The 17,072-nt window shown below is 43.2% G+C and overlaps 1 protein-coding gene across 1 annotated transcript in view; it reads left to right on the forward strand.

Annotated features, from left to right (window-relative positions):
• Positions 1-17,072, forward strand: part of CACNA1C (calcium voltage-gated channel subunit alpha1 C) — a 470,627-nt gene that overhangs the window by 411,556 nt on the left and 41,999 nt on the right. Inside the window, exons 32-33 of the mRNA XM_017726196.1 lie at positions 2,218-2,301; positions 2,956-3,039. Coding sequence (XP_017581685.1) covers positions 2,218-2,301; positions 2,956-3,039 — 168 coding nt within the window. The remainder of the gene's footprint in view (positions 1-2,217; positions 2,302-2,955; positions 3,040-17,072) is intronic.

Below are 17,072 nucleotides of genomic sequence, written 5' to 3' on the forward strand. Positions count from 1 at the left end.
CCTGCTGAAATCCTTAGTAATTCCTAAATGATGCAACTTGAGAGGAAATAGAAGAGAACCATGCTGTTGAACACATGTATTCATCTGGCATGTGGGCAGTGCCGGTGCCTTCTGCAGGACTGTGCACATGGACGGGGCAGGAGGATTGGGTCTGTTGTCTTCTACTCTGTTCTTTGATGCTTCAAGTGCACTGTCTGCCAAGGTCGCAGCAGGCTGCAAAGGCACTTTGTGTAACTCTGTATGATCTGTGTCTGTCCTTTATTTATTCAAAATGCGTTTGCCTCTCCAATTTAATCTGCTGTTCTCTCCCTCCCCTTCCTCTTGCTGAAGTCTAATTACAGTTTTATTCCAGGTCCATCTGGTTGCTAATGATGCTGGACATCACCGCTGAATTCATTCTAATATTTGTTGTGTATTTCTAGGCTGGACGCTGAATAATAATATTCTCTGAATTTGCTTTTGCTCCTGTTTCCTTCCTCCCTGTTCCTAGCTAATTGTGTAGTAACGTGTAGCCATGGGATTGTTGCTCCTCCCAGTGTAGATCTGCTAAGAGAGTTGCCTATTTCAGGCTGCAGAATAAAGGTGTTTTATTCTGGTTTTGAGGAGAAGATTTCAAAGTCCCCTCTACCAGCTCCCTTCACTGGTGTGGGACCAGCTGGGCAGTGGCTTTTTCTGCTTCATCTTTTCTTTTCTTTTTTTTTCCCCTGCCCAAAATGTAATGCTGTTCATAAATGTGAGTCCCGAAGTCTCACAGAGGCAATGTTTCAGCAGATAGACACTTTTGCCAGTGCCTGCTCCATGTGATGGTTGAACCCACAGCAATCTGAGGCTCCCAAGCCTGACTTTGTACAGTGCCAGTACTGAGATAATTATTTTTTTCTTTCTTTTTTTAAATTTTTTTACTTTTCTCCTTTTTGCTTTCTGCAATGCTGCCTGGGAACACAGGCTCACACTTTACCCATGACCTGACTCTTTGACTAAGAATAGCAGTCACAGTGCAACTCGGGTTCAGTCTCACAGGAGACATGCTGCAGCTGGGAAACAGGGAGGTCACATTAGCCCATGCTCACGAAACCAAACACATGAAAGGAGGACGGAGGATTTTGTATGTTTGCCTCCTTTTAAGACTGCAGAACAAGGGGAAGAGATTGGCACAGGTGCTCAGTGAGCCAAGATGAATTTTCTTTGCTCGTGACATTGACTTGTAGAGGAAGTTTACATACAGAGGTTCATCTTCTAGGCTGAACAGGACCTTTTCCAGAAGGGTCCTGTATCCTTGCAGCCTATCCAGCCAAAAGTTATGCAGGATGAGGACAGCAAGCAGTGCTGATTAGCATCTCCTGAGCTCTGCTTAGGATGAGATGTTTGAGATAGCCCCTGAAGTGATCTGGACAGCCAAGGTGACAGTGCTGCTGTGGCCCTGGCTTTAGCAGGAGTGAGCAACAGCTCTTGCTCTGAGCAATGCTAAAGCCAGCTTTGCTCCTGTTCTCACCCCTTCCTGGTGGGATGAGCCAGGCTACGTTCGCAGCTCCATTTTGAGGTGCAGATGTGCTTTCAGAGTAACAGAGACACCAGTCCTGCTCTGTATTATAGAGACAGGAGCTAAAGCATTACTAAAAGAAACTGTTAGGCTGATGCCTGTTGTAATCCTGACTGTGGCTGGGTAAAGATAAAGGTGAGATTTAGATAGCACATCCCCAGCTTGACTGTGCCCTCTCCTCCTCCCTGGCGCAGCAGCAGGCTATTCCCTGCGCCCGCACAGAGCGTTACAGCTGGAACATGGACTGGGCCATTGATACTGACAGTGGGGAGCCATTTTTTGAGGGAACCATGTTACACTATTCCTGTACTCTCCCCTCTAAGTCAAATGGGAAGGGTGCTGCGTTGCCAGGAATGGAGATGTCTGGAGGAGCTGGTCCTGCAAGCCCCATTCCTGCCAGCAGCCGTGCTCAAAGTGATCTGTGTGGCTTCCCTTCAGCCCCTGTCCCAGAGTTGGAGGGGAGGGGTGGCTTCCCTGGAATCCCATGAGCTGGAGCGGGGCTGCTCACACAAGTCAGGGAACCCAGGCCTGGGCTACAGCTTGAGACACAACAAGTAGACTTAAGAGGAGAACCCCTTGAGGTATCAGGGCAGAAATTCTAATGGTAATTTTGAACTGTTTTTGTCTGTCTAACATTCCTTTTTAATCCCCATCCTGCCTGCCCCTTCCTTATGTAGGGTTACTTTAGTGATCCTTGGAATGTTTTTGACTTCCTCATCGTAATTGGCAGCATTATAGACGTCATTCTCAGTGAAACTAATGTGAGTATTACTCTACCCTCCCCAGGATACCACCACCTCCTCCTCCTCTGCTGTTCCTTCTCTCTTTCTCTCTTTTTTTCTCTCTCTTTTTGTTTTCTGGTTTTTTTCCCTCTAGTCATGCTTTTATTGAACTTGCCGTCGTCCTTCTCCTTCTCCCAGGGAAAAAAAAAGGAGGGGGGGAAATGCCTCCTTCTTTTTCACTTGTCATAGCTGGCCCCAAGGCTGTGACTGTGAAAGCGCACAGAGTTTGGGGTGTGTGTGCTTTTTTTCCCTCCAAAAGGTAGACATGCTTGAGTGTAACTTTCTGACTAACCAGGCTTTTGTTGATACCCTCCATCATGTGAAACGTTACAGAGGTTTGAGCAACCAATACTGTAGAGTGGTAAGAGACTATTTAATATGCCCACGTAACCTCTTTCTTTTCTTATTTTTTTCCTCTTCTCTCCCTCTTTCATGCTTTTGTTTTGTTTTTATTTTCATTTTATTTTATTTTACTTTTTACTTTTTTTCCCCTCTTTTCTCCCTTTCCCTCTTTCTCTCCCTTCTCTCTCTCTCTCTCATTCTTTCTTCCTCTTCCTTCTTTCCTCTCTCTCTCTTTCTCTCTCTCTCTCTCTCTCTCTCTCTCTCTCTCCTTGGCTTCTCTGCCACATGCAGCACTATTTCTGTGATGCATGGAATACATTTGACGCCTTGATTGTTGTGGGTAGCATTGTTGATATAGCAATCACCGAGGTGAACGTAAGTAGCTGGCGTCTGTCCATGATCGTGCCTGCTCTAACATTCATTTGTCTTTCCCGGGTCTTTTTTTTTTTTTTCTTTCTCCCCCTCCTTTCTTTTGAGTTTATTTTCAGAAATTTTGTTTAGTTTCAAAGCTCTTTCTTTTCTTTTTTTTTTTCTTTTTTTTTTTTTTTTTTTTAGTTTTATTTGCTTTGGTTTTATTCCGTTTTAATTTTTTTGGAACGACTTTAAGGACTTTTTGACTGCTGCATCATTTTCTTCCCTTCATAATCCGCCTGGCATGAATTAAACTGTATAGCAGGAAAAGTGATGGGAAACATGGAGTGTAAGTGAAAAAGCTCTTTGTGCCATGGGAAGCTGCTCGAATAGTCCCAGGCCAGCACTTTGGTCTGCCCAGTGTTATGCTTTGCTTCCCATGGCTGTTCAATACTCTCCACCCCACAGAGAGATAAAAGGTCAGTTCTTTCGAGGTGGAACTGAGGGAACCAAAACAGGAATCCTCCCTGTGCCTCCTCGCTCAGGCTTCCTCCAAATGAAACAAAGACCAAATCATCTCTGATTAGAGGAACCTGCTCCTAATGTTCCATTTCAAATGTGAAAATAATAAAAAAAATAGGTAGACAAAGTAAAAACAAAGCAGAAATCCCAAAGGAAAACAAAGCACCAGAGTTCCAACCCTTTTTTTTTGTTTTGGTTTGCAACTTGATTTGCTCCATCCCTCAAATTGCACCAGCCCAATTGACACCAATTGGCCCCACTCATGGCCATCTCGGCAGAAAGGTGAAGGACTCAGTGAGCCACGGAGACTGAAATGAGCATCTGGTGTTCAGGAAATAAATCACACCAGGCAAATTTTTTCCTATGTCTCTTTTTTTGGAGGTGGATGGATACAGAATTATAGGGTAAATAGGCAAAGGATGGGGAAGAACACACAGATTTCCAAAAGAAAGGCTATGATGGGTTTATGAGCATAAACAAAAATTATGCTGAAAAATCCAGCTTACAAAGGCCAGGAAAACAGAAAGATTGAAAGAAAATTGCTGTAAATACATTAAAGAACAGCAAATTAGTCTTGGATTTTGAAAATTATGTAGCCTTTGAATAAACAGTCCATCTTGGAATTGCTGTGTACTGTAGAGGCAATCCATTGCAAGCGGAAAAATGACAACATAGTTTTCACTCAGTGCTGTGTTTAGGGAAAAAAAATTAGGCAGCGTTTTAAAAAATACAAATGCCTTACTTGGAACTTTCCAAACAAAATATTTTCGTATCTTGGTTCTAGTTTAATTTCTGTTCAGGTTCTTTTTTCTTTTTTTTTTTTTTTTTTTTTTTATTTTCTGAAACAGGACTATTTATTCAAGCTGTAACATTTTTGATTTTGAATAAATGAATTTTTTTTTAACTAGTTTATTTTCCTTGTCTTTTAAAAGAATGGAAAATAGTTTTTAACTGAAAAGGAAGTTTTATTTTGCATCACTTAAATGTCCTACCTTCTGGACACAAAGAATTGCTTACAACATTTGCCACAGAATGTTGTAAACAATTTTCATTACTCTTTTACTAGGTAGATATTAGGATTAGGCTGACTTTGTAGAGGGAGGTTACAGTGAGGCTGAAGTTGATAATTTTTAAGAGTGAAATTAAAACCTTTTCTCTGCCACACTCATCACAAGAAAACTAAATAGGGAACCTGGCAATAGCCCTCAGATTGTGGAAAAGTTCAATTCTCATGCACAGAGGGAGAACTGTACATGGCAATGGAGGGAATAAGCACAGTTAACTGGAGATGAATCATATTAAACATCAAGACTTCCCTGACTGATGTATTAGAATCCATACAAAAGTCTCGTAAGCAGAAAGGAAAGAAATCTGTGTGTTTTGGTCAATAAATGGAAGTTTATCATAGTCAGAAGCCCTAGACTGCAGGAAAATCCAATGGGTCCTTTTGAAGAAATTCAGATTAATGTCTTCATTAACTTCCACTGTCTGAGAGGAAGACAGTCACCCAGGTCTCCTCTTGCTGTGAGTGGGGAGGGATGCTCCCCTCCCCAGGCGCCCTGGACATGTCCGTGACAGGGAAATGAATTGCTCTTTGGAGGTGCCCACCAGTGGCTGGTGAGTGTCTAGGTTTGTTAGGTTTGTCTAGACACCCAGCTCCCAGACATTCAATTTAAAGCAGCATAAATCACATTCACTCTCAGCATCTTGTCGAGATAGTCATGCTGCTGCTGATTGTTGTGATCTTCAGTCTCCAGGGCTGTCCATACTGGTGTGCTTAATTGCCAGCGACAAGGCTCTCTCTAAATTCAAGTTCATGTCAGGCAAGGCCCAGAATCCAGTTTTTAGTTATAGAAGCCTATGAAAAATGAGGGCATGCCTCTCTCCAAACAACCAGCACCTGTCTTAGTTGAGGAGGCAGCAGGGTTGGCCCTGACTCTTTCAGTAAGGGCTGTGTAGAGCATTGTGTGATGGTCCCTCTGTTTCCTCTAAAGAATCCTTTCCTTCTATACAGTTTTACAGATCTCTGCACACGTCTTTTTGTTACCTGGCATGTTTAAATCTTCTCTTTTTATCTAGGCAAGTTCTTTGCTACTAGTTTCTAATGTTTGTTACTAAAAACTTGCACAACCTTTTGATGCACTGATAAATAAGCGGCAGCTATGGATTGAGTTTGTTCTGAAATGTTCTGAAATCCCTTTGCACTTATAACCCTTATTGAATAAGAGAATGTTTTGTATGTCGGTTTGTCCTGTCAGATTCCCTCTCTGCTAGCAGCACTTGGTATGTTACACCTGTAGAAAATGGGATTTGGAAGTAGCAGCCCATCTTGGACGGACGGTTGTCATCCTCCCAAGCAGTGAGAGGCAGTTTATCAGACACACTTCTCCTGTCTCCTCAGGGGCTCGTTGCTTTCTTGCTGTCTGTGGGTTTGAGCAAACCCTGCCCTGTGTTTCTGTACACTGTCTTGTCTTGTTCCGAGAGACCTGGGGTCTGAAAAGGAAAGAAACAATAAACCCTGAAGTGCCAATCAGCTCCATGAATAGGAGACGTTTAGACTGGTCAGGTGCAGGGAAAACATTTCTGCTTAACTCCTTAGAAGCTGAAGAGTGCTTGTGGTAGGATCTTGGAAGGTGCTCTTCTTGGAGGGAAGGGTCAGTTCTTATTGTGGTCAGTTAGAAGGGAAGATGGAGACTCCTGGCACAGGTCAGTTTGACCTGCAGCCATAGACACGTAAGCCTGACATCTGTGAGGTTCACCAGACGTTTGCACTCAGGGGAAGCAAACCCAGCAGGCACTGAGCTGTAGTTGTGAGGAGAGCCCTGACTGACTGACAGCCTCCACGGTGTGTGTGTGTAGGTCCGTGCTCGCTTTTGTTTGTGCAGTTCCCCATGCTCTGGTTTGTTGGTTTGTTTTTTTTTTTTTTTTTCTTTTGACATTTGTTTTTGTTTCTCGAAAAGGAATTTCCCAGACCAAAACCTTCGTTAAGACATATGTGAGTGTGCATGGGTGGGTCTTTGTGTATGCACTCCATTAATCGTATTGTATGGCCCTGAGTGTGTTTGGATGCCTGTATGGGCCACAAATCCACAGGAGAGTGTTCAGACATAAATCCATGTGTGGAGGGAAAAGAGTGTGAATGCAAGCACATGTATTTCGTGTGTATTTGTGCAGTGAGTGGTTGATGAGGGATTCACAGGGGTCACTGTGTGTGTAACTGAGCCCATGTGACTGTCTGCCCGTGCGAGTTGGACCTGCTTATGGATGAGGGTTTGTGCCTGGGAGTTCCCTGAATGCTGGAATGTTCCCCTGCATGAGTGTGCACATGCACGTCCAGCTCAGCAGACGTTCATTAGCATGGCTGTGCATTCCAAAACAGTGAAGAGCCATGTGCTCGCAAGGCAGGCACCCCGCAGCATTTCTGAGTCCTTCAGGAAGCCTTTGCTTAAAACACTTCCATGGTGGGGAAATCTGTCAATCAGTAAGTCCAATCACGTCCAATCACTTGCTTCCTGCAGCCTGAGAATATCCCCTAAGTCCCCCCAACGAGCTCCACAGACACACAAAGGCATCTCACACAACTGAGTAAGTGCAAAGGGCACAGAGAAGGTTAAAATCTGGGGGGTTTAAAAACTTCAGAGTGGCACAGTTTCTGCCAAATTCACCTTTAAATTGCCTGACTCTGAAGCTGCCTTTTCAGAGCATTGTTCTCAGTGACTGTTGTACAGCTAACTTTGTAGCCACAAAAGGAAGATTTTTCTTCTTCCCCAAAATTTTTTGGAAATATTTAATGTTTGTTTTGGGACACTCTTAAGCCACTTCTTAAGTAACTAAAGAGGGAGGAGAGGACTTTTTAATCTTTTGCTAAAAAAAGGAACTTCCAAGGCAGAGACCACATCTACCGTGTGTCAACTCTCTTTAAGATCAAGAATGACTTCTGGGGAGTAAGATGAAAGATGGTATAATATATGAGGCCTGGGATGTAGGGCCTGTGGATTATTTTCCTTGGACTCTGATTAGATCCCTGTACCTCAGTCTTCCCATCACTGGAGACTGTTATTATTCCTTACATTAAAAAAGTATTGTTATTAGAGTTTGCAAAACCCTGTAAGCTCCTTATAAGAAAATCTTAAGGTGGTAAAAATTATTACTCTCTGTTATAATTGGAAATAAATTTTATAGGAGCTGAATAAAAAACAGCAGGTTTGGACTACATCATCTAGAAGTAGCCCCAAGCACAGAATAGCACTTCCTTCCTTTCCACATCAGCAGACACAGCCTGGAGTTGAGTACTGTAAAGGTGACTAACAGCCTGCTGTCCCCTCCTCCAGGCAAAGAAAGTGGCTCATTACTGTTTGTTGCTCTGTATCAAACGGGGAAATCAAGTTCGATTTGTGCTGTGCTACAGTGCCCAAAGAAATGAAAGACAAACAGTCAGACCCTGAGTCGCTGGGAAAGCTGTTAATGTGAACTCCTTCCTCGCAGTCGGAGAGGAAAGCTGACACTTCCTTGGTCCATAGGGTCCTTTTTCCTTCATCCTTTCCCCTGCCAGTGTCAGACCAAAGAGACTGCATGGCTCAGTCTTCATTTGCTACCAAAGAACTGCTCATTTCAGTGCCCACTGAGCTGGATGAGTCTCTGGCCAGCTGAGGGGTTGTTCATCCAGCTGCAGCCGGCAGCTCGTGGCCTGCAGATGTTCCAGAGGCATGTCCAGGTGGAAGCACGTGTGTCTCCAGAGCACCACAGTGACAGTGGGGGTGTTGTGTGTTTGATTCCGTCTGTCTGTCTGGACAGGATGTCAGGGAGGGAGGGTTTGTGCCTCTCTGTGGGCCTGTCTCTGAGGGCTTCTGCCAGTGCCTCTGAGCGTGTCTGCATGTGCAGGTGCCTCTGTGTTCGTCAGCTGTGCTTGGGGATGCATGAGGATGACTGAGCAAACCATCTGGGCTGGTATCCATCCTGCCTGTTCGTTCAGCACCACAGCTGCGTGTCTGAGTGTGTCTGTGAACGCTGCAGGAGGCACAGAGGAGGAGGAGTTACCCCCCACAGGTACACAAGGTGATGCAGCGGATGTGATGAGCCAGGGGCGTGAGCATGGTCACAAGATGAGAATTGTCAGGGACAGAGAACCGGTGACTTGAGGGATTTTGTGAAATAATGGAATATTTCCGTGCATAAAATGCCCTCCTGTTGTAGCAGCACACGTTTTCCTAAGCGTGAACATTGCGACTGGTTTGAGGGTTGATGGACATGGTGGGGTTTTAATGGGAGACATGACAGGAGGAGAGTGCAGTGTTGTGTGTGGGCTGATCCATGGTGGCATCTGGGAGACACAGGACTTGGGTGCTTCAGGAAGTAGCACTCCTGTGAAGAAGGCTAGGGAAACCCAAACCCCACCTTGGTGTATCCCTTCCCTAAAAAATGTTGGTCAGGTCTGTTTTGCCCAAGCCTTCTGGGTAATGGTTTGGTGTTTGTCCATCAGGTATTCAGGAGAGCTGAGCACTTCATGCCTTGCACTTCTGAAAATATTTCCAAATTCTGTTAGGAAGTCAGCAGAGGGTTGCAGCTTGCTTGAATCCTAAGTACTGATGCAGTAAGGTCAGAAAAATATCAAAGCATTGAGCTCCCAAGACTTGGAGACCTGTGCAGTGATTTCTCATTTAGCCTATTTTATTTCTGATGTAAAGCAGCTCAGGCTTAAACCAGGCGCATGAGGCCCTTTTTTACAATCATCTCGCTTTTGGTGTCAAGAGGCTTCATATTATTTGCCATGATCTCCTGCTCCCATTCTTTGGAATATCTGAAAGCCTATACTTAAATCTCCCTCTCACCTTCTCCTGCACTCCTCCCTTTTAACCCACACCCCGCCTTTCTTCCTTTTCTCCCTTGCTCTCCTCTCCCCCGTCTCCAGCCACACTAAACCTCACGAGTTCATTTTCACTCTCAACCAATGTGTCTGAAGGCAGAGAACCAGTGGCTTGACTGCTGCAGTCCTTATTCAGGCGCGGTAGCCCCGGGCACGCGGCCTGCGCAAGGACTGCAGCGCTGGGCCCTGCGGCACAGCCCTGTGCACACACCCCTCCATGGGAGCAAGGATCGCGGGAAGGACGACATACATCCAGCCTGCACCTCAGTTGGGACTGGCATTCATATCTGTCGCTGTGTCTGTCTGTCTGTCTTTCTCTGCCTGTCTGGTTCTCTCTGCTTCCACGCCCTTTGCTGCTCAGATTTTGGCCATCAGCTGCCACCGGACGCAAATCTTTGCAATTCCTACAACTTGCAAGCTCGTTTACCCAAACCTTCCGGAAGAGGCAGAAAACATCTCCCTCCCTGTCCTTTCTCTCCCTCTCAAATGCCATCTGGGTAGAAGAGGCCTCCAAATTATGTAGCAAAGGGCTGGGGAAGCATAGTGGCTTCTTTTGACATCTTGTGTTGTCACACCCTTACTGCTGCCATCCCAGAAGTTGTCCGTAGTCCTGAGCTCTCCCTGTGTGCGTGTATATGTATGTATATATGACTTGTTTTCTTTTTGGAAAAGCTACTGATAAAATTGATGGGGGTGGGGAGGGTGGATTTAGTTTGTTTTGGGGTTTTTTTAACATCTGGTGGTGTTCTTATCATTGGAATGATTCAGGTAACGCACCACGGCGGCCCCAGCTGTAGGAAGCCACGTTGAAGCATGGTTGTGAGCTGTAGCAGTGGCAAGGGCTTTATTTTGCCTTTGAAGAACATCAGGAGAGCTGCCCTGAACTCTTCCACAGATTAGGCTTAGATCCATTTGAATTTGATCACCTCCCATGCTTAATCAACAATTTTAGTGCATGTTTTTCACCCTGTCTTGGTGAGAAAGAAGTATGGTATGACTATCCAACCACAACCATGTTTGAACAGGGTTATTTTTGGTTTTATTTATGTATATATTTGTCATGATGATGGGGCCTCTTTTTTTTTCTTTTTAAACCTCTTGTCTTTAAAATGTTGGTATTTTGAGTGCACTTCTAGAGTTCATAATGTGATTTGCTCTTTAAAAGAGGCGGTTTTGGTAACTGCGCAACTTTTTCTGTATGGAAATCTATATGAAATATGGACAATCAGAAAAAAGTATGTATTTTCTGCAAAAAAAGGGGATAGTAAATGCAAATTACTCCTTCCCCAGTTTACCTGAGTGTTTGAGCTGTTGCTAGCAGTGTTAGCACCACAAGAAGAAGGCAGGTAGTTCCCACTTTGAAAGACTGTTCATACTACCCAGTTTTAAGGAAGTACCTCAATATTGTGATTTCCACAAAATTGTTATACTTGGCTTCTGACGTTATTCCAGGCCCACGGAAAAATCAGAATGTATTCTAATGCAGGGAAGACTTTAGAGTAGCATAAAAATAAATGTGCCTTACTGGAAAAATTTAACCACACACATTCTCGTTAGTTAAAACAGGCAAAACAGAAGATAGAGAATCCAGGAGACCAAATTCTTAGAAGCTGAATGTGAAAGCAGCAAAAAGAAAGTTAGACAGCCCTGTGACTGTAAGACCTGATGCACAAACCTGTCTGGAGTCCTTCTGAGTGAAAATGTTTAAAATGGTGGGCCATAGCATCTCACTGACTGCCCTGAGGAGTGAATTGTGCTTTTAATTAGTGTAGGCTTGCACAAACACAAAACCTTGGTGGGTTTTAAGGCCTTTAGAGAAGTCCTGTTTTCTTATTTGACTGTAAATTATTGTTACAATAACAGTAAAAGCTAATAGTGGGAACACAAAGAACCACAGGCCTTGTCCTGTGTTGGTTCAATAGTAAAAATAAGTGTATGACATCTACATTTCAGTACAAAGAACTCTTTAAAAAGCCTACATCCAGATTTTCTGACCAGTATTTAATTTTACTTGCCATTTTTCTATCACAGCACTTTGAAGAAAAAACCCACTACAATATTCTGCCATCAACATCCCTGATATATTACAGTTCTATTTCATTTTCCTTTTAATCCCAATGTGTTTTTCCACAAAGCTAGTTAAAACACTCAAATTAAAAAGAACTACTCCAAGCTGATTATATTTTTCCATTGGCTTGCTAGCCAGGATAAATCATTCCTTTTGCATAGCAAAAGTTTCTTTTAACTTTCCCTGAACTCTAATAGAGGTTGTATCTTTATACAAATCCACAGAAAAATCTCTGACTCTTGATTCCTTAGATCATCTCTGAATATATTAATGTTAATTAATGATCCCTAAGCGCCCTAAGTTAGATGGTCAAAAAGGTGCTTGTGTGAGTTCAAATCCAGTTGGTTCTGTCATCTTAAGCAATTCCTTGAAGCTGTGAAAGATGCTTCTGGAGTTTAGATCTCTTTTTTCTCAGACCTACCTTGCTGAGAATGCCCAAGGAATTTTCCAGCCTCGCTGTTCTGCATTCACAGACTGCAGTAACAGAGAGGGCACAATCCCCTGCATTTCACTCGCTCAGTTTTGCTGCAAAAGCTCCTGTTCTCCATGCAAATCACAAGGGCTTTTAGATTCAGTGCTACAAGACCTCACTGCGTGCACCATCTTGTACTATTGTGCATATTTGGAGAAATTCTAACTGGTCCCAGGCTGCACTGCCAGTGGCAGTGACAGCAACAGAGGTGAGGGAAGAAGGGAAGACACACACAAGCATTTTACTTGTTTTCCTCTTTGACTTGCTCTTCTCCCCCATCTTCTTCTCCCCAGTGACTTTCTCCACATTTTGCTGAAATCTGGGGCAGCCAAGGTTTTCAGCAAGGCAGTAGGCAGTTCCCCTCTACTTTGTGTCACAGTAGTTTTTCCTCTCTGTCTTCAGCCAAGATCCCATCAGCCCAGGGGAAAAGCTGCTCCCCTTTGTGAGGGTTTTTGTGCCAGGCACTGGACAGCCTTTGAGCATGGTGATGGTACCAGTTTGCAAACCCAAATGCACAGACTTCCCATTAAATACAGACCCAGTTGTGGGGAGTTCGCTGCTCACCCAGATTTGTAATCGAAGGTAAACACATATAAATTAATTTTACCCTTTCTAATACAATCAGTACAACACCCTCATTTAGCTCTTGCCTTGCTTCCCCTACACTCTCATGCACCAGCCAGCCAAACACAAGAGGGGTGTTTCTTTTATTATTTCTTAATAGACATCTGGTTTTAAAATGACTGTGCTCTTGCCATCACTCCCTGCTCTGTTCTTTGTGGAGACTGTCTGGCACAACCTGCCAACAAAATGACTTCTGCTTCATATATCTTCCTGGGCATCTGCTAAACAGGACCCATTCCCTGCTGCATCCAGATGACCAAGCTGTAGGGACTGGCTTTTTTCTTTTTGTCAGCTGTTCGACGGCCAAAAATTATGACTTCACTCTAATTGCTGTTGCAGAGTAATGGACATCCCAGCTGGTCACATCCCAGCTGTTGTCTCCAAGTCCACTTTGAAGCTCAGTCAGCTGTTCGACGGCCAAAAATTATGACTTCACTCTAATTGCTGTTGCAGAGTAATGGACATCCCAGCTGGTCACATCCCAGCTGTTGTCTCCAAGTCCACTTTGAAGCTCAGAGACACCAGTCAGCTGTGCTGCCTGCTGAGCCTTGTCTGAGTGGCTGAGAGAAAATCTCCTTCATCCAAAGCCAGACATCTTCACATAAGATGAACAGACATGAAGGCAAGGATGCCTCAGCTGTAAAGAAACACTTGTTAATTGAAAAAACATCAAAACAAATTGATGTTTAGAGACAGGGAATTTTAGGCTCAACTGTTTGACCATACTTGAACATAGTAAATCACATACACTGAGCATTACATATCATCTAAACTATCCCTACCTTTGTTTTTTTTAATCAAAGAATTAATCGAATCAATACTAATTTATTCTTGGAAAGATGTGTAGAACAATAAAATGTTGCTCAGTAGCTTTGTAAGATCTATCCCCAGTCTCCACATGACCACTTCTAATGTCTTCTGATAATGCCTGTGATTGGCATTTCAAATCCCAGAATGACTCGTAGGCTCTATTGTATCCCATATTATCATACAGAAATCCAATATGAGTCTGTAGGCTGGTTTTTTTCTAGGAAGTGTTCTGCATCAACATTAAATAACTTTCTAATTTAAAAGGCAATGAAAAGACATGGACTGGGAATTAAATAATAGCTGCTACAAATCTCAGATGAAAATGGTCCATAACAAACTCTGTTTGTGCTGCTGGTATCTCTGGATATCCCCCCTTGAGAAAAGATTAATTACACAAAACTGACAGGGGCTGAGTTCACCTACAGTCATCTAGAGCCTCTTGCAATCCACAGTCCTGCTGCTTTGGAGTGAAGGTGGATTGGGTTTTCTCCTGCTTCCACTGGCATGTGCAGTTTCTTTAAGCACCTTCATCAAAGCACAAGATGGTTCATTCAACATCACACTGTCCCAGAGCCTTTGGGCTTCCCAAAGGATGGATCCTGCAACACTGCATGTGGAATCTTTCAGCTGGTAGCCTACCTGCCTTCCTTCCCGAAAAAACTTCTCCTGGTCCAGTCTCCATCTGGCTCCAAGAGTCTCCAAAAAGTTATACTGAGGAGTGGGGATTTTACTGCAGACCACAGGCCTCCTTCCGACCTTAACGCCTCCAGTGTAATTCCCCATCACTTATCCAGGACTTGTACAGTACCACAAAGAGGCTACTGAAGTTTCCTTCTGGATTCGTGTGCTCCTGGAGTCCTACAAATTCCAAAGGTCTCCCTTCTCTCTTCGGCCTGAGGCTCCCCAGAGAAACCCGAGGAACACCAATACACAGAGAACACCACGTTTCACTCTGCTCTTCATTTTTCCTTCTTTCTTGTCCTTTTCCCACACCATGAAATCCTATCAGCTAATTCAGAAATAATTAACCAATATCTGCAGAAGTGCTCAAACATTCAGTGCACAGAAGACAAGCACAGCCACGGCAGAGGAAGGACATGCCTCTGGGAGTTTGCTGAATTCCTCAAATCTCCAGTCTATGGGGAAGAAGAAGCCAGTAGATGTCACTGATCCTCTCAGGACACAAAGCTCCTGCCTATCAATGGCTCAGGAAGTTCATCTCAGAGAAGAGCTTTGTTGCCATTCCCATTTCCAAGGTAGGCCGTGGGATGCTACAAGAAATGGAAAAATCAGTTCTTATACAGTGCACAACAGCATGCCTTTAAAGTCATTAAGACTGCTGTGAATGTTTTGAACAGTCTCTTTCTTCTGTTTTATTTTGACATCAAAATCAGTGTCATGGTCCTAGTACACAAGAACCTGAGCAGGCCAAGTGTGTCAGAGACCATCTCCATGCTTGCAGACCTCTAGAGCAGCTGTGCCTTCACAACACTGCTACAGATAAGAAGTCAAAATGATGGATTTATTTGAGTGTTTGGGATGAAGGAACCTGGATGTGAAAATAACTTACTTGGAATGAGTCAAAACCAGATACAGGCTGTGCTCCTTTTGGAAAACCTGTCCCACAGATTTCTCTCCCTCTTCCCTCCCAGACAACAAAAAAGAAAAAAAAAAAAAAAAAAAGAGAATAATGAGCAATGTAATGCAGAACGTAAGTCTTTCTAAAGAGGTGGAGGAAAAGACTGCCCTTTCCAGCACAGTGATAAATACACTGCTGAGTTTGATGTTTAAAAGCCATGTTAACTTTGCCTTAGGAAATGCACATTGGACTGCTTAGGAACAGCAATGAGGACACTGTTGGATGGTAATAAAACTGAGGAAAGCTGGAGAGATACGGGAACTTAAATTCTCACTCTTGCTCTCTCTCCATCTTGCTCAGTGGTCTGTTCTCTCCCCAAGGTCATGTCCCTCAGGCTGCTCCAGGCTGGGACAGACTGATCATCTCCTTTGGGAGCCATTGCCCTGTGAATCAAGAACTGGTCAAAGGAAAAGGCAAGTTTAATGAAAAAAAGTTCATCACACATGGCTCCTGGCAGAGGTGTTCAAATCAGCAAAACCTCTCCTCTGTTACTCAAACAGAAAATCCTCAAAGTCACTCTACCTGTAAAACAAAAGTAAAAGGTCCTGCACACAAGTAGCTTTCAACATTTATTTTCATGGCTCAATTTATCTTCAGCAGCTTCTCATCCAGATGTTCTAGGGCTTTTTTTGGCTGCCTGTCCCACAAAACACAAATGATGAAACACAGGCAAGCTGCACCTGCCTCTCTGAGTCAGACCAGTACCTGTACCTGAAGATGAGCACTACATCTCTGATAGTGGTTAGTAGCTGCTTCTTTCACGGGAGTCCCCCAGCCTTGATTACTGTAAGACTTGATTACCCAGAGCTAATGAGAAGGATTATTAAAACATCCTGAAAATTAAGAATAATTTGCATAGATGTACTTTACCAATTGTTCTGCTTTTCTGGAAGTCATGGGAAAAAATAGAGCTTTTAGCTGTGTAAAAAAGCAGCCCTTTCATTACTTGTCCTCTAATTGTCAATCTAGGGTAATCTGCATAACCAAATTAAAGCAATTGACTTTCCTTATATTTACCTTAAGCACTTGGAACCATAAGACTACTGTCTGACAATTTCATGGGTATATATATGAAATTAATTAATAAGCTATTCAAATTGGTATGATTTGCATATTTGAAGCTAGTTAGAAAAGCAAGCTCCAGAATTTCAAAATCTTAGAATACATAGGAAATGAAGGGGAAAAAACTGATAGCTGCAGGACTCATTTGCTTAAAAAGTTACCTTGACCTTATTAACTGTATTCAAAACAGGCTTTTGTTGCATAGGGATATGGTAATGTTTCCCCTGAGGTCTGAGATCATGTGGAATCAGTGAAGGATAAATGCATATATATTGCATTGGGATGAGCTGACACTTGGTGTCTGTTGGCCCCCATGAGTTAGTGCAGGCAGAAATGTAATGGCAACTTCATTGCAGATGTCACATTTCTCCTAATTCCCCTTATTGCAACAAAGGAAATTTTAAGTCCCTGCTGCAGGAGTTCAGTCTCCTCTGCAGAGCTGTCTGAGTATTAGCATGTTATGCTGCACTGGAACACCCAGAGCTTTTTCCAGGGAAATCAGCAAGGCGTTCACCATTTGCCCCAGTAAAGGCAGCATCACACGCCTCAATTCCCTGTTTTCCTGTAAGATGATGCCCCTTTCTAATAGGCATTAAATGATCCAAAAAAGCCTCTAGTGCTTCACCCAGATTAGAGCTATAGGGAGGCTCGATTTATTTTGTTTCCAAAAGCCCCTTGGAACATTTTTTTGTGTTTTAAAATAGAATGAAAATTTAAAGTTGAAAAACTTTCAGTAAAAAATAATTTCTGTTGAAATAATCAAGATTCAAAACATATGCTTAAGTAAAGTAAAAGCCGTTTAATCTGGCACGGATTTTTTTTCCTTAGTTATATATGATTTATAATGGAAATGTAAACCAAATTAAAATGTGTGAGGACAAAATGTGAGATATCAACCTTACATTTCTGAAATGCCTGTTTCAAAATTGGCATGTTTCTAGAGAACATTTGACTTTCAGCATCTGCATTTTTCTGACAGAAAATATTTTTGTAGGGA

This window comes from Corvus brachyrhynchos, unplaced genomic scaffold (assembly GCF_000691975.1).
Source record: "Corvus brachyrhynchos isolate BGI_N302 unplaced genomic scaffold, ASM69197v1 scaffold191, whole genome shotgun sequence".
Lineage (NCBI taxonomy): Eukaryota > Metazoa > Chordata > Aves > Passeriformes > Corvidae > Corvus > Corvus brachyrhynchos.